Raw genomic sequence first — 17,873 nt, forward strand, 5'->3', positions numbered from 1 at the left:
AACATAAGTTTTAATTTCGAAATTCGTGAATTTGTAATGTTTAAAAATTTCGTCTTTCGAAATTCAATATAAATTTCGATACGAAATTGAAACACGAATTTCGTTTAATTTCGTCGATTTCGAAGGCTGAAATTCCCATGCATAATATTTTACGATGATTTGTGGTGGTTTGCAAAGCTTTGCTGTAATTTTGCGAAAACCTCGTAATTATAGATAAATACATCGGAAATATCACAATATTACTAGTTTACACTGTAAATACGATTTATTGTGAAATTAGGCGAAAATATCGTACGATGATGATGCGTAAATCTCGAAATATATCGGAGAGTGCGTGAAATTCTCCGCATCGGCCTCGGACTACATCGCATCTCCGATGTGATACCGTTCCTCACCATCGTATCACATCGGAGTCACCTTTGTAAACTATTTCTCACATCGGGATTTACGCATTTACGCAATTTCCGATGGCGGGATGCTCTAATTCTGCTGAGATAATTTTTTATGCAATTTTTTTAAAACATTCTTTTTACTACAAATTTGTATAGGTTTGGTTTATATGATTTTTAAAGCTTTACTCTATTTCATTGTAAGAACAAGTTAATCCACCATAAAGATCATGAGCTTGGTCATTGGATAAAAGACCAAGCATATCAATATCATATAAATTTCCTTAAAAAAAGCTTTACAAATTGAAATCTGTATACATTCATACAAAAATAATTTAACTTCAATTTAACTCACTTTAACTAAAAAATAACATTAGAAACATCTCTATCAATAACAACTTCGAATTCAGCTCTGTAATAAATTTTATACCTTCATTCTCAAACAAACTAACAAATTAATTTAAACAACAGTAATCTATCAGCATTTTTATTTTTATCTTGTCCACCAGCTTTGAAAAGATTGTGTCTGTAACTACAAAGCTTTAAAAAGATTATGTCTGTAACTACAAAGCTAAAATATTTAAAATTATATTTTATAAAGTAAACTAAAGTACTACTAGGAACTGTGACTATAAACAACCCAGCCAACAAGCCAACATGGGCCCCATCTAATTTTTACCTGGGCTACGTGGGCTGATCTGGGCCAGGGTCAGCAATATAGGATTCGACATGGGTCTTATGTGGGATGCCCATCAAACCGGCCACTGCGAAGCGGCCGGCCTATCTATAGTATGATCGGCCATGAAATATTATTTATCGCGCCGAAATGAGGCAAGTATCTTCTACTGTGAATTTTTTCCTAAATTTGTCTTAATTTCTTGTATTTGATTCGAAATACATTACCGTAGAGATGTCTAATAAAGTATATAGCGAGCGAAGTTGACGACGTCACATCCGTTCTAGGGTAGATGAGCATTTTCGCATTGCAGCTGAGAAATCTTTTGATGTTGCTCTAGCTGAGGAGGATTTGACTTTAGAGATAAAAACTGTTGATGGTTTTGAATATTTGAATGGAATTGATTTGGAGGGAAATATTGCTGATGAAGATTATTTGGTAGGATGTTTGATGGAAGTTGAAGATATTGATCTTTGTGTAGAACACTGTGATCATGAAGAAGTTGAGCAAGAACCAGATTGTAATGTTCGAGAGCGTTTTGTTATGTCGATGGTCTTTTGTTATGTATATCAAAGTTATGTTTTTTTAAATGAGGTGTCTTTTACCTCGTAATCTGTAATACATTAAAGAAAACTATTTATTTTTAAAAATGGTTTTAATATTTTTTATTTTAAAGAAATATTTTTCAGGTCAGCTCAATAGAATTGAAAACCTTTTTTGGAGAGTCTTAAGACAGCTAGAAGAAGTTAAAGAAACTCAGCGTGTACAAATGAACATGATTAGAAGATACTTCCAGAAGGAGCCATTTTCCTTTTTTAACAGAAGAAGATTTTACATTAATGGAAGGAAAACTTGATGACATCAATTTCTTGAATAGTGTGGTAAGTAGTATTAAACATAATCTATGGATTCTGTCTAAATAAGTTATCCACCCACCATTTGTGAATTTTCTGAAAGAAAACAGATCTCAAAACCCATTTTTAGTTTATGTTTATTGTACATGCTACAAAGCCCCTAAGAAATCACATGATGTCCCATTATTTTTACTGTGTGCTCATGTAAACCTCTGAGGGCAAGTATAAATGATAAGATGTATATGATGATCAGTATATACGATGAGAAATATAAATCAAAGTGTTCTGTCTGAGAACTTGATTTAATTAATTTAAAAAAATTATAGCAGGACTATGATTCTACTTTCATAGAAAACTTTAAATTTATTTTTAGGTGATATTTATTGTTGATATTGGGGGCAATACTCTTGAAGAAGCAACAAAGAGGATGATGGCTTTTGTGGTGAGCGACAACTTAGCCATGAAGTTTAACATTTTTGGTCGTGGTGGCAAGAGAGGGTTTGGGTCCACCCGACTTTTTGATACTGTGTACAGTAAGTGGAATCTTTTCTAATTAACGCTCTAATGATTCTCTCATTTCGAATTTTCATTCAATATTATAAATTAAATAGTTTTAGAGTAATAACCATGGTATCTTTCTATGTGAGTTCCTTACTTTCCAGAGTTAAAAAAACAAAACCTTTTAAGGATGCTAAATCGATTACATGCACCATTACTGTTGTTAATAGTTTTATTACATTTTGTATTTCAGAGGCAATTAAGGGAAACCAAAAAACAGCTGAGGTCAATAAAAAAGACTTTGAGAAGGCAGTAGGTAATTAGTGATAAGTTACTTGTATATTTAATCTCTTTGTTATGAAAATCCTACTTTTATTAGGGTGTGAATTAAAAAAGAGTGCTTTCATAAAAGAATTCTTCCCCTTAAAAACTATACCAAAAAATTTGCAGAACTGTATTGTAAACTTTTTTGTATTCATCTGGAATAAGCTGAAAATTTTCCTGTTTTAAAAGTTATCTTCAGTCCTGGTATGGAAAGGTTTATCCACAAAATTTAAATCTGGAGTAATAGGGGATTATCATTTTGTCATCACTTAAAGTGAATTAATATAACTGTTCTAAATGCAACGAAAAGTAACAATTTTGTATGTTTTTGTCTTAGGAAAGTGGCTTTTGGGAAGTCCGCGACGGTAACCGTGAAAATCGAGTGAGGGCTTTGGGCAATGGCTGAATAATTCTTTTTATTCTCAATACAATCACTAACAATATCCATGTATACTTTTTGTGTTTCCCAATGATATGCAAAAGCTTTGCTTTTTTTCCCAAACCAAACAAACTGTCTCACCCAAAGTGGCTCGAACTTGTTTTAAAATCTAGATTTATGCGCAATTTGCTTGACTAACGTCATGTATTGACTTAAAATTTAACTACTTAGTCTACGCGTCAACATGCTAAGTCATGTTTAGTTGTAATGAAGTAACCTAAGCAACAGAAAAGCGTAAATAAAGTATCGCTGAAGTATCTTTTAAAGAAAAATCAAATGAGTAGGATAAACAATTTTCGCCGAACCGTGGTTAGCCCACATGGGACCCAGTTGGAGCCCGCGGCCAATTTAACATGGGCCCCAAATAGTTATTCTACATGGCTCCCATGTATTGGCCCATCAAGACCCCATATGGGACTGGGGTCTTGATGGGCCATTATGGGATGACCAACGGTATCCAGCCGGATCTTGGCCATGGTTTCCATATGGGGCCCATATGGGTATACCTGCTGGGTATTCCGTATGGGTCCCAGTCAAATCCCGTACTTTAAAACCGTATGGGGCCCATTTGGGTTTGCAACTGGGACCCATATGGGAAACCCATCGGGAACCCGCCGGATCTTGGCCGCGGTTTTCCTCTGGGGCCCATATGGGTATTCTCGCTGGGCAACCCGTATAGTTCCCACAAAGTTTGCCAATTGCAAATCTTGCAAAACTACGTTTATAATTTACAGATAAAATAAAACTGTATATGATTTGACTGTTTGCTTCTAACAAAATAACAATTAAAATTACAATGTCAAAATTGAGAGAATTTTTAAACATTCTTTAATCGCGTATCATCTGATTTCACGGTTATTTCGCGAATTGGAAGCTTTTCCATCGTCTTATTCTCGTTTCGAAGCTTTTTCTTGTTTCAATGTAAGCTGTAAAAAATAAAATTTAACTGTCAGTCTGAACTTTTATAGGTAACACACCAGGTTTTATTCATTTAATATATAAAACTCTTTACTCAACACTCTTCAGATAAAAAAGTTGTTGTGATAGTATATGTATAACATTCCTTTAGTTACTGATAAATAAATTATAATTTTATATTGATATTGTATATATTTTTAAATAAATAAATAAACATTTATATATTTATATCAGGCTTTGTCGGGAAAGGCGTGCGATCGCATTCTGATCTTGACCACGCATACAATATTTAATTGCGACAACTTGCCCACGGCTTATAGATAATTTGAGAACATTCAAGTATGTTTCCATGTTTGTCCGCATAACAAAAAGTTTTAAAAATACACGCAAAAAATAACTATAATCTTTACTAATTAAATGATTTTATATTGGCGAATGCTTTAAAAAGGTTCGCTAATATAAATTTGTTTTATTTTAATACGTTGACTTATTTTTGGAGCCACACACACACAGATATTTAAAAGATTTAATAAAATGGCAGCGTATAAACTTTTTAATAACATATTTTGATCTATATTATTAAAAAGTTTTATATATACAGCATATGATATATACATATATTAGCTTATACGCTGCCTTTTGATTAAATTCAACTTATTTATGTAATCGTATAACAAGAATATGACAATCAAAGATAGCATATATATAATGCTATATATGTAATGTATGTATAATATATATATATATATATATATATATATATATATATATATATATATATATATATATATATATATATATATATATATATATATATATATATATATATATATATATATATATATATACAGAAGTTCAACTAAAAGACTCAAGTTGGGAAACTTGATTTTATGATTAAGAAAAATATTCTGCCATATTTGCAATGGTGTGAGTGCAATGGTGTACTGTACATTTATTACAAGTTTTCCAGCTCTCCATTCCGAAAGAACCATTTTAAAATCTATTCCTAATTTTTCTAGAGGGTAAAAAATTTCGTTTAGTAATAAAGATATGCTGGCATCACCATACATGCTGTCTGCTGTCCATACTTGCGGATCTAACCAATCCACTGATTCGAATATGGGATTTAACAGCGAATTAAATCTATCATTTATCAATGGCAGAATGATTTCAATTGCTAATTTTCTTACTTTAATGGCAGAATGAATAAATTCAAAGTTAAGATTAGCCATATTGTTGAGTTCAATCTCAACAAACTCTGTGTTTGATTTTTTCAATTCGTTTCCTTTTTTGAAATACGAAGAAACAAGATTGGTTGAACCATCTTTTTCATTGATTATAAACTTGAGCAAATATGAATCAATAATATTATCAATATTTTGATTGCTTAATTCCGCTTGCCTTTGTTTGCCTTTGTTTTATCCACCGCTGGTTTTAACACTTTCGCTGCCGAGCTATTTTAAGCTATGCGTTATTTCTTTGCCGAGCCATAATGTTTACAATAATTACTTTTTGCCGAGGCTGTTTTTCGTGGTCTCATTCTCATTGCCAAGGCTAGATATCAACATTTCAATAAATAAAATATTTTTAATCTGAAATAATTTTATAGTATTTTTTATTCTGAATATAACTGACAAAAAAAAAGCACTAGGAGTATTCTCCTAGCTTGGCAATGGGAAAGGAATTTTTTTTCTACAGTGCCGAAGTAATCGTATCACCGTTATGAGTATAATTCATTGCGGTGACTACATCTTTTCAAGATGTAATTGAGAACTTGAAAGTTGTAATTAAGAAACGTAAGATGTAATTGAGAAATATAACATGTAATTTAGAAGTCGCATATGTAATTAAGAAGCACAACATGTAATTAAGATACTTTAAAATGTAATTGAAAAACCCAACATGTAAATAAGAAATTGCAATATGTAATTTGAAATATATATTATATTTTCTCAATTACAACTTTCATCTTCTAAATTACATCTTAAGTTTCTTAATTACAAGTTTCATCTTCTAAATTAAATCTTACGTTTCTTAATTACATCTTCCATGTTCTAAATTAAATAATGCGACTTCTAAATTACATGTTGTATTTCTCAATTACATCTTACGTTTCTTAACAACAACTTTCAAGTTCTCACTTACCTCTTGAAAAGGTGTAGTAATGTACCTTATTTGATGCATTATTATTATAGTGTTTCAATTTTTTTGCACATGCACATTGGCAATTATCATGAGTAAAAAAGGTAATTTATTTTTTGTTTTCTTAACTCTAAATCGTTGTGTTAGACTAGAAGCTAAAATATATTTGATAACTACATTTTACTGTATGTTATTAAAAATGTGAAAAAAAATTTGAAGTACACATTAAAAAACATTTTAGTGTGCACTTCGAATTTTTTACACAGTATACTAGTTAATGTGTTTTATAGATGAGTATATTCTTTTTTATAAATAATTTATAAATTTATCTATCTCCTATTAGCTCAACACAGATATTCCACAATTGGATCAGCACATGATAATGGAAGATTGTGAGGATAGTAAAGATGATGATTTTAAAGATTCGGATTCATTTTTCGCTTACACTACTACGTCTTCGAGCTTGACTGCATCAGAATCAGGTTCTGAAGATATTAACACTGAAGAAAGTGATGACAATCAGTACACAGACGTTCATCTATCAGCCACTGCAGAAGATTTTTTAATGCCGCCGAAAAGAGCTAGAACAACGGGTGGTTCATCTAGAAAATCAAACCAATAGAAAGATGAGCCGAATATTGTAAAACAAATTCAATTTACTGCCGATCCTGGTTTGGAGATATACATGGAGAGCAAGAAACCATTAGATTTCTTTAGACTATTTGTTACAGAAGAGCTTATAAATACTATGGTAGTTGAAACTAATCGCTACGCAACGCAAGAAATAAATAAACAGTGTCCCCTCAGAAGAAGCTCACGTTTTAAAGATTGGAAACCAATAAATTCAAAAGATATGCGGCAGTTCCTTGGAAATCTTCTTCATATGGGGTGTGTCAATATGTCATCTTTAGAACACTATTGGTCTAAGAACAGTCTCTATAGATTTCCCTTATTTTCTATAATAATGTCACGAAATAAATTCCAACTAATATTACGGTTTTGGCATTTTATTAACAATGAAGATTCGGGTAGTGGACGCTTGTGTAAAATTATTGGACTTCTCGATCACTTAAATAATGCAATGGATAACATCTACTGTCCTAATAAAAATATATCAATCGATGAGTCAATGATGCTTTGGAAGGGACGTCTTGTATTCAGGCAGTATGTGAAAAATAAAAGACATAAGTATGGTATCAAGTTCTATGAGCTTTGCGAATCAGATGGTATTGTACTAAAAGTAAAAATCTACTCTGGCGAGACAACTCTCGATAAACATTTGTTGGGTCAAACGGGAGCTATTGTTTTAGATTTAACGGAAAAACTTCTGGGAAAAGGTTATCACCTGTACACCGATAGCTTTTACAGTTTCTTTGAGTTAACAAAGCACATGATAAATCAAAAAACTTTTATTTGTGGTACTTTAAGAACTGACCGAAAGTCCCCAGCGTGCACAGACGTCAAAGAGACGTCCTATGGACGTCTTAATTAGGTCGCGACGTCTCCGACCAAATTATGACGTCCCAAAGACGTCCTCACAGGAAGTCTTTGTTAAGACGTCCTAATGACGTCTTTGAGACGTCTTTAAAAACGTGTAAATTTATACGTATAAATTAATTACGTACGTAACTGAGTTAACGCATTAATGCGCTAACTCAGTTAATTAAAAATGTTCGCTCGAGCTGGTCGTCATTTAAATTTCTTTTTTTTGGGGGTTATTTATCGTTTTAAGTCATTTTCTAATTTTTTACATTTTTCGGAGTATTTTAAAACTTGATTAACCTAGTTATTATTAATTAACTTAATCAGTTAAATAAGTCTTATATAAGTTTAATGTTTATTTTAATAATGATCTATTTAGATAATAAAAATTTATATCTGAAATGTCTAACGCAAACTATTTAAGACTCTGGCGAAGAAACTATGAAACCCAGTTGGAAGTTCTTAATTATTGTCACGACTCTTGTGAAGAGACCATTTTATTGGATTCACCATCCGATAAAGAAGAAGTTGAAATAGTTGAAGAAGAAGTTGAAATAGTTAAAGGAAGACTGGATTTAAATGGCGAGGTTTCACCCTCATCTTCCATTTTTAGCGATGTAAATAGCATTTATATCTCAGAAAACGGTGATGTACACAATAAAGATAACTTGGCCTCTGAACTTTCATCTTGGGCATGTGAACATCACCTTACAATGGCAGCAACAAATCATATCTTGCTTATATTAAGAAATCATGGTCACAAAGAATTGCCTAAAGATTCAAGAACCTTATTAAGCACACCAAGAAAAGTTCCTCTAAAACAAAAATGTGGTGGTGATTATTTTTACATAGGTTTAAAAAGTTCAATAAAAAGTAAGTTAGAAGAGTTTTCATCTCATGATATTAATTCTTTGAAGACAATTAATCTATTGATTAACGTAGATGGTATACCATTGTTCAAATCATCAAACACTCAACTTTGGCCTATTCTTGCATTGTTTCAACTTGCAGGTCCATTTGTTGTAGCTCTTTACTGTGGAAGTTCCAAACCTGACAGTTGTGAGTAATTTTTAAAAGATTTTTTAAACGAGTATCGTAATTTGGAGGTTTTTGGTTTACACTATAATGGCAAAAAATTTCATGTAAATATTAAAGGATTTATTTGTGATGCTCCAGCACGTCAGTTTTTAAAGGGAATTAAGGGTCATACTGGTTATGATGCATGTGAAAGATGTAAAGTTCATGGAGTAAATATAGAAAATCGAATAGTTTTTCATGATCTTGACTGTGAACCAAGAATAGACCAGGATTTTAAGCAGATAGCTTATACAGGACATCAGTTACTTGTTAGTCCTTTAATCCACTCCAGTGTTCAATGCATTAAAGATTTTTGTTTGGACTATATGCATTTAGTTTGCTTAGGAGTTGTTAAAAGATTGCTTCTATACTTAAAAGAAGGCCCTCGTTGTTGTCGCATATCATCTAATCAGTTAAATGTAGTCTCTGACACTATTTTATTGCATTATGGAAAAATGCCTTCAGAATTTGCACGCCAGCCACGTGGGCTAAGCGATCTACGAAGATGGAAGGCAACTGAGTTTAGACAGTTCTTGACATATACTGGAATAATAGCCCTTAAAGGAACTGTTAGTTCACCAATTTATATTAATTTTTTATCTTTATCTGTTGCAATAAGAATTATGCTTGAGGAAAATCAAGATTACAGAAATGACTATTTGGAATATGCTCATAAATTACTGGTCTATTTTGTTGCAAGTAGTAGGGAGTTGTATAGCGATTCTTTTTGTTCATATAATGTACACTGTCTTATTCACTTGCATAACGATGTTTCAAACTTTGGATGTAATTTAGATCAAATTTCTTGCTTTCCTTTTGAAAATTATTTAAAGTCGTTAAAAAGGTTTATTCGTCAAGCATATAATCCTATATCTCAAGTTGTGAAACATGTTCATGAGTTTGAAATAAATAATTCAATAAACTTTTCAAAGGATATCAAGACCAAAATTTCTACAAATGAAAAAGACAATTGTTTTCTTCTCCATTCCGGAAAAATTGTTTTTATTACAAGTATTTTAGATATGACTACTTTTATTTGTAAAATGTTCCACAAGAGTCTATTAAGAAATTACTTTCCTGATCCATTTGATTCAAAGATGGTCGGAATTTATTTTTTATGTAAGTCTAACATTGGCAAAAGAAAAACTGTAAATAAGGTAGATATTAAAAGAAAGGTTGCATGTCTACCAGTCAATGATGGGGTTGTTCTATGTACTTTACTTAATGATGTGATGTGGTAAGCCAACTATGTATGTGATTTTAAAGAATTTAAGTTAACTTTGCTTTCTTGTATAAAATAAAAAATGTGCACATTTATTAAATAAATTATTGCGTTAAAAATTAGTTATTTTTATGATAAATATATGTTTTTTTAATTTTTAATATTTTTATTATCATTATGTTTTATTATAACTTTTAAAATAGTTATATATAATATCTCTATAATTTTTAACAACATAGCTTAAAAAATAATTTCATTGTAATTTTTTTTTTTTTTGTTATATAATATTATGTTGTATAAATAAATAATAGTTGATAGTAAGTGCATGATGATTTTCAAATTACTTTAATGCTGTTTTTATGAAAGAATGTTAATTGCTAATTTTTTTAAATTCATATTTCTTTTTTAGAATTTTAAATTTTTTTAATGATTAATTGTGAGCTTTTAATGAATAATGGAGAGCTTTTCAATAAATACTAATTTGTTTAATTTAACTTTTAATTAAGTCTACAAGCATCATTTTCTGTATAAATTTTATATAATTTTTCTTTTAAGTATAACAATCGTTTCCTGTTATATCTAACATCTATTTTTTAATTACAATAATAAAGTAATTGACAAATAGTTAAAATTTATCTGTCTGATTTTTTACTGGTATAAAAATGCATTTTTAAATAATCTTTTCACTCAGTTTTGAAGATATTGGTTCTTTTAGGAAAAGTAAGCTTCATTTTAATTTATTAATAAATTTAAAAAGTCATTTATCTTTTCATTTTAATCAATTGTAATTCTTAATTTATTTATATAAATAAATTATTGCTTTTTGAGTTATTTTATTTTTATTTAATAATTTATCATATTGAAATATGATTGTCTTTATATTTTAGATTTCTAATCAAAATGTCTTATTCTTTGGTTTCTCTTGTGGAGAAAAACAAAAAAGTGGTAGATGCTGTTGTACCTAGTCATTGGATAAAAGATGACAGAGTATTTTGGCCTGAAGGTGCGTATGTAGAACGAAGTGCTAAGAACTTGGATGAGTTAGATGAAACCTGGCCTTCATATAAGTTAGTCAAAGTTAAATTCACTGCAGGTAGGATAGTTTACTAGTAAATAAGACTTCCTAACTATTTTGAATAATTAAAGCCATTGCTTTGTAGTTATTTCACAGTTTAACATAAATGTAGCTAATTTCAAAAATAGTAAATCAATTGTAATTTTATCATTATCATTAGATGACTATGAATGGTGCAAAGATGTAGAAATGTCTACTACTGAACATGACAGTGATGCTGAGCCTGTAATGAGTCAAGCAACAGGTAACATAAAGCTTAAAACAGTTTAAAGCTTATGTCACAGTTTTCATTTAACAGCAAAACTATTTTTTATATATTTATTATTGAAATAAAAGATATTTATTCTTTATCCTATTTTTCACTGATTTTGTTTTATTTTATTTAGCAAATAAGATAACACAAAAAATTGACCTACCTAGACCTTTTACAAAGTCAATGGAAAACAAAACAAAGTCAAATACTAAAAGAAGCAAATCTGGTGAGAATTATTCATTTGAGATTTATTAAAGTACATTAGGATTCATAAAAATATTCTTGCACTTAAGTGCAAGAATATTTTCATGATACTTTAATTAAAGTGCAACATATATATATATATATATATATATATATATATATATATATATATATATATATATATATATATATATATATATATACATATATATACATATATATACATATATATACATATATATACATATATATATACATATATATGCGTATGTATGTATGTATGTATGTATGTATGTATGTATGTATGTATGTATGTATATATGTATATATGTATGTATGTATGTATGCATATATATATATATATGTATATATATATATATATATATATATATATATATATATATATATATATATATATATATATATATATATATACTTATATATACACACACACACATAACGCAGAATTCCCAATTGGTTAAAAATTTCCAAAATTCAATAACTTTTTTTTTTTTTTTTTTTAGTAGTAAAAAGATAAAAACTCATATATATATATATATATATATATATATATATATATATATATATATATATATATATATATATATATATATTTAGTGCATGAAATAGTCGATCTACCAATTCCTTCGATAAACTCATTAAAAAGAAAACTAAGTCATACTGCTGGTTAGTACTATATGCTTTTGTGTACTATCAAGGAAAGTAAAGCTTTTGGGGACCTGATGTCCCTAGTTTTTTTTTAAGTTTACTTTTTATATTGTTTTTTTAAAGAATTAAATATCATACCGAATGTTATGGATTCCTCTTCTTCAAGCAGACCATTGCAGCCCGAAACTACAAAAGATTTAGCAGGTAGTTGCAAAAGGATGTATCCTTTACCAGATGCAGGTAAAGTTGCTTGTTTCCATTTCATGTTTTCTTTTGTTGGTTTGTAATATCAGTAAAGTTTTATTTAAATTATTGTTTTTTTACTTTTTAGAGTTTCAGAGAAAAGTTATGTTTCAACTTGCTGAAATAAAGAACTTGTTGATAGATAGAACTGCACATTTCTCTAATGATGCAGAAGAAATTTTTAAACAGTGTAAAAGTTCAGACGAACTTATTATTTTAGAAAAAACAATTGCTGACGGGGATATTCAATACAGTACTTTTGTATGCTTGAATATAATTATTTACTCATTTATATTATTGTCTTAGTTTTTTTTTTTAATTGTCATAAATTGTTTATCATATTATTATCTATTTGTTTTAGGTAAAACATTCATCATCAGTTGGCGGTAAAAATCCAGCTAATGCAATAAAAAATATTCTACTCACGTAAGTTACCAGCATAAGTTTTTTTTGACGCTAATTCTAATCCATATTTTTCAGAAGAAAGATATTCGTTTTCTTTTGTTTTTATAAAAAAAAAATTTTATATAAGAAAAGTTCAAAATAGGATAAATATTTATCCTATTTTGAATTTTTTTAATAAATATCTAAGATATAAATATTCTAAGCACTGCTAGTGAAATATATTTTTGCATATTTAGACTAACAACAGACGATGTTTTGTCAGAATACAGCATGAATGGTTTAAAGAAAAAGAAAATATTTAAAGAGCTTGTAAATCTATGTAATGCAATCACCGGTATCGATCTTAGCTTATTATTGTATTCAATTAACTCATGTTTAAAAATTTTTTATTTTTTTTGATGCACTGATTTTGTTGATGAATTTTTTCTTATTCTATTTAATAGATGCTGTTTTAAAGTCTTATAAAAACGTGACAAAAGCAGAAGCAATGCACCTTATTGGGACAATAATAAAACATTCTTCCGAACGATTGAAGAGAAAATCCTCCAATATTAATTGACAATGATTAAATTCTAATATAATTAAATGTTGTATTTTTTAAATTTATAATCCTTTATAAATTTGTAATTCTTTATGTCTCTATGTCTCTCTATGACTAGATAGAATCATATCAAATTCGATTGCTATATGCAATTTGTTAAGTAAAGGGCTTGGAAAAATATCAAAGACTTTCTAAAGACTTTCTCTTGAGAAAGTCTTTACGTCTGTACATCTTTACATAGATACTTAGAATCTATGTAAAGGTGATAAGTAATCTTAGAGTCTGTACATCTATTAATAGATGTACAGACTTTACTAGTAGATGTACATTTAATTAGATGTACAGACGTAAAAAGACGTTTATAGGAGGTCTTTTTCAGACGTCTTAAGGACGTCTGAAAAAGACGTTTTCAAGACGTCTGAAAAAGACGTCCTCAAGACTTTCACCTGAGACCGAATAAGGACGTCTTACAGACGAGAAATCAGACGTCTTATAGACGTCCTTAGGACGTCATTGTGCACGCTGGGTCAAATCCAAAAGAGTGTACAAAAGCAAAACTGAAACAGGGAGACGTTATAAGCAGAAGCAGAGAGGGTGAAGTGGTTGCTAAATGGAAAAACAAAAGAGACGTGCTAATGATTAGCAACTTGCATTCGTTGCAAATGATTGAAGTGACAAACAGAAGAGGAGAGAAGAAAATGAAAGCCAACATTATTAAAGATTACAATCAATATATGTCAGGAGTAGATAGGGCGGAACAAATGGTATCATATTATGATTGCCTAAGAAAGACAATCAGATGGTATAAAAAAGTAGCACTTCATCTCTTTGATACTTTTTTGTTTAATCCTTACTGTCTAAACAGCAAATATGGGGTAGATAAAACAATTTCCTTGCTTAAGTTTAGAGAATTAGTTGTTAATAATTTATTGGGTGAACGTTTGAATGAAGTTGTGCCTCGAATTACCAATAATAGCTTCCACTACTTGTCTTCAATACCAACGAATAAAAAAGAAAAAATTCCCAACCAAACCATGTCGAGTCTGCTCTAAAATAAAACGTAAAGAAACACGATATGAATGTGCTGTTTGTGAAAATAGACCTCCGTTATGTATCGGCGAATGTTTCAGAATGTATCATTCAGCAGAATAGGTTTACACTTAAATTTTCATGAAATAAAACTAAATTAATATTAATGTTTTATTTTTATCTGTTTTAAGCTATTTCTGTCTTTATTCGCATTTAAATTAGGTTCTCTGGATTTTTAAATTAAAATCTTGAATGTAATATTTTCTGAAACCAAATGTGAAGCCAAGAAAAAAAAAAAAAAAGAACAGACAAAGCCAGTCATGCACAAATATTATTTGAAATAAGTTAGTACAACTACGGGTATTCTCGTAGTTGGCAAATAAATGACGCCAACTTACTACGAAAATACTCGTAGTTGGCAAATAAATGACGCCAACTTACTACGAGTATACTCGTAGTTGGCAAATAAATGACGCCAACTTACTACGAATATACTCGTAGTTGGCAAATAATTGACGCCAACTTACTACGAGTATACTCGTAGTTGGCAGCGAAAGTGTTAATGAAGGTAGTGAAATGTAAAACAGTAGCTCAAGTTTAAACTGACCTAGATGAAAATCCCAGAGATTCATCTTTTTTAATTAGTAAAAGAGTTTTTGGCAGGAGTAGTATATATTTTTAAAGAAGTAAATGTAATTGAATAGTATATTCAAGTCAATAAACCGGATTAATTATGAAAAAATGTTTTCAAAATATAATAATACCATTAAAATGTTTAATTGTAAGCACTTTTTAAAATTCCGAAAAACCAACAATATAAGACCGACTTAAAAAAAAGAATTTAAACCGTACTGTTTGATCAAGAATTTGATGGTGATTATCTGAAATATAAACGTAAAAACTTAGCAATAGTACATAAGATGTCTTAAAAATAAATCTTTTCTGCATAATTATAGCGTTTTCCAAATTCCAAACAGATTTTGAAATGCACTTTTTTTGTGTATGTGCAAAAGTTAGCGTTGTTATGTGCAAGTAATTATCATTTAACAATAATATTTTAAATGACAAACTTAGAAACTAATTAATGCTTTTAACCTTTTTATTGAATTTCTAAATGCCTTATCTTAACGTTTGCTAATAAAAAATGTATAAAATAGATGATGCACATTCTGCATCAACACAACGTTATACCCTTACATTAAAATAAAAGTAACTTTAAACATTGAAAGTCTTTTTACCCAACTCTAAGCTAGAGATCTATGCTAGTACAAATTATTTACTTTTTTAAATTAAATGCCATTATTTGGTATTTGATATGTACGTTCAGAATTATGAACATGCGTTCCTTATTATAAACGAAAAGTTTACTTTTCAAGTTTAAAAATTACCAACAATTTTACAATAAACCTACTTGTTGTATATTATGGTCTGATTCAGTTTACTTTCCCATTTAATTGTTTAAAAAGTTAATATGAAATTCAAAAAACAATCGGAGTTACTCAATTTTAATTTAATTAATTTTGTCCAGAATTAGTGAAATCTATGCTAAGTAGCTTGACTGTTTTACATTCTTGAGACTCTTAATCAATTGTTTTTGTTTTTTTTCATTCAATTTCTTTTTCAGTTCCGAATATTTTTAATTTTTTACAAAAAACCATTCCAAAGTTATACGAATTTTCTAAACTGAATATTGTAGGTCCCTGAGTCAAAAAATCTCTTATCCAACTGTCTATATAAATAGTTTTAATAACTAAAGTTTCTTATGACATGTAAAAAATTATATTAAAGGTGATAACAAGGGGGATCAAGCGAAAGTATCCAACTGAATTTCCTCTCTTGTCTTGTCTTCAAAATATGTCTTTTTTGATTACAGCCGCAGGTGACTTTTCAATGGCTTAAATATAATTTAGACAAAGATTCCTTAAATATCTCTCATTCTTTATTATTTTATAATATACCTGAAACATAGCCAGACTAAGTGATGGATTTATAAACAAAGTATATTTATTAAAAATATTGCTTCTCATTAGAACTTAATCGACAAGCTGATGAGGGTGACAAGCACATTGATAAAGATTATATTGCCAACTTTATATTGTTAAATGGTGGTGAAATCATCACAGATATTCACACTGCAGTGTTTCTAAATTCTACGAATGTTGTTTGCATATCTGATGGTCCATTCAATTCACATATTGTTAGTTTTCTATTTTAGATTTGTCTCTGGTGCCGTTTTTCGTTTCGTCATTCACAGTTTTAATTTATTGCAGTGTTATTTTTAAAGTTAAAATTTTAAAATTTGAAACAAAAGTTATCTCTCATACTACCATTTTATTAGTTTCTTTATTGTGTTGTTGTTGGGATCCCTGTTTTGCATTATGAGTGGGTTGAAGTAAGTCTAGAAAGAGAAGACTGTTAGAATTATCTCTTGTAAGTAGTTCCTGCTGGAGCAGATCTGAAAAATGAAATTATTGAGCAAGATTTCTGCAACCAAACCTTTCGACTGCTTAAATTCCTTAAGGAAGAGTATAGTTTGTTCTTTTTAACAAAAAACCTGTTGCTGAATGGGTGTCCTGCAATTTAGAACTTAGCTTATAAAGTAAGCAGTTCAATGAAAAAAAAGCATACGAAAGAATTTCCTGACCACACAGGAAATATAGTGAGTAAAAGAACGTGCAAAGTGGGGCATATGATTGATCATATGCCCAGTGCATCATGCATTAGGCAACATGGCACAATGCATTAGGTCATGTGTTTAAATAATAACAAATGAGTTTAATTTAAAGTATTGGTTTTATTTTGATCAAGTTTTTATTATTTAGGAATATTCAAGTTGAAGGGTTGAAAAATTTTTTTTTTAAGAAATTTAATTTGAACATTTAATGACATTCTGCTTCAGGGTTTGAAGATTTTCTGATTTGATTTACTCATCTGCGTTTTGTTGGTTTACAGTTTGATTTTTTCTATTTATTAATTTTTTCCTTATCTATTTGAAAGACGTGCATCAAGATGCCATAAAAGACACCAAAGATGTTGGTTAAGAATAATTGTAACCGACCGAACTCGGATCCTAAACTTCAGTCGGCTAAAAATAGATATACTAATATTGACCTAAATTGTCTCAAGAGTTATTTGGGATCTATCCGCCTTTAACAATTTTCAATTCCTCATTTACGATTGGCTCGTTGCATGCTTGACAACGACCCAAAAACTTGACGTTATTGCAAATCCGTTGTTCTTATATGAAACCTTTTTATCTTCACAAAAAGAAAAGCGGAAAATACGATCTTAATCTATGTATGAAGTCCACTTCGAATTTTTTTACGATCGAAGCTAAGTTAGGGATTCTGTTTTTGAAAATGGAACGTGTTTTTATCTTAACTTTTCAAGATTATTATTGCAAGTAAATGTGATAGTTTTGTTTATTTGATCA

General features: G+C 29.5%; 5 protein-coding genes across 9 annotated transcripts in view; 4 read left to right on the forward strand and 1 right to left on the reverse strand.

Moving 5' to 3' along the window:
• LOC149877959 (uncharacterized) overlaps positions 1-17,873 on the reverse strand; it is a 222,343-nt gene that overhangs the window by 21,565 nt on the left and 182,905 nt on the right. The gene's annotated exons all lie outside the window — the stretch shown is intronic.
• On the forward strand, positions 1,205-3,184 carry LOC149877960 (uncharacterized). Its single transcript, XM_090074088.1, has 5 exons — positions 1,205-1,629; positions 1,755-1,946; positions 2,293-2,452; positions 2,671-2,733; positions 3,079-3,184. The coding sequence occupies exons 2-5, from the start codon at positions 1,905-1,907 to the stop codon at positions 3,108-3,110; spliced, it is 297 nt and encodes a 98-aa protein (XP_089930214.1). The 5' UTR covers positions 1,205-1,629; positions 1,755-1,904; the 3' UTR covers positions 3,111-3,184.
• On the forward strand, positions 8,124-10,140 carry LOC149877961 (uncharacterized). The gene has a single exon (XM_090074087.1). The coding sequence runs from the start codon at positions 8,124-8,126 to the stop codon at positions 8,787-8,789; it is 666 nt and encodes a 221-aa protein (XP_089930213.1). The 3' UTR covers positions 8,790-10,140.
• LOC149877962 (uncharacterized) lies at positions 9,126-10,140 on the forward strand. Its single transcript, XM_090074082.1, has one exon. The coding sequence runs from the start codon at positions 9,126-9,128 to the stop codon at positions 10,038-10,040; it is 915 nt and encodes a 304-aa protein (XP_089930208.1). The 3' UTR covers positions 10,041-10,140.
• LOC145196381 (uncharacterized) lies at positions 9,940-13,456 on the forward strand. Of its 3 annotated transcripts, XM_090074084.1 has the most exons (11): positions 9,940-10,036; positions 10,713-10,741; positions 10,909-11,114; positions 11,257-11,340; positions 11,483-11,575; positions 12,172-12,240; positions 12,346-12,462; positions 12,554-12,726; positions 12,827-12,891; positions 13,107-13,204; positions 13,314-13,456. In XM_090074084.1, the coding sequence occupies exons 3-11, from the start codon at positions 10,922-10,924 to the stop codon at positions 13,427-13,429; spliced, it is 1,008 nt and encodes a 335-aa protein (XP_089930210.1). In that variant the 5' UTR covers positions 9,940-10,036; positions 10,713-10,741; positions 10,909-10,921; the 3' UTR covers positions 13,430-13,456. The 3 variants fall into 3 exon arrangements, with proteins under 3 accessions (XP_089930210.1, XP_089930211.1, XP_089930212.1); XM_090074085.1 differs by lacking the exon at positions 10,713-10,741 and having other exon boundaries at positions 9,947-10,036; XM_090074086.1 differs by lacking the exons at positions 9,940-10,036; positions 12,172-12,240 and having other exon boundaries at positions 10,382-10,741.

The sequence above is a fragment of the Hydra viridissima genome, unplaced genomic scaffold, assembly GCF_058129835.1.
Source record: "Hydra viridissima isolate aposymbiotic clone 2 unplaced genomic scaffold, HvirCarnegie_v1 scaffold_16, whole genome shotgun sequence".
NCBI lineage: Eukaryota > Metazoa > Cnidaria > Hydrozoa > Anthoathecata > Hydridae > Hydra > Hydra viridissima.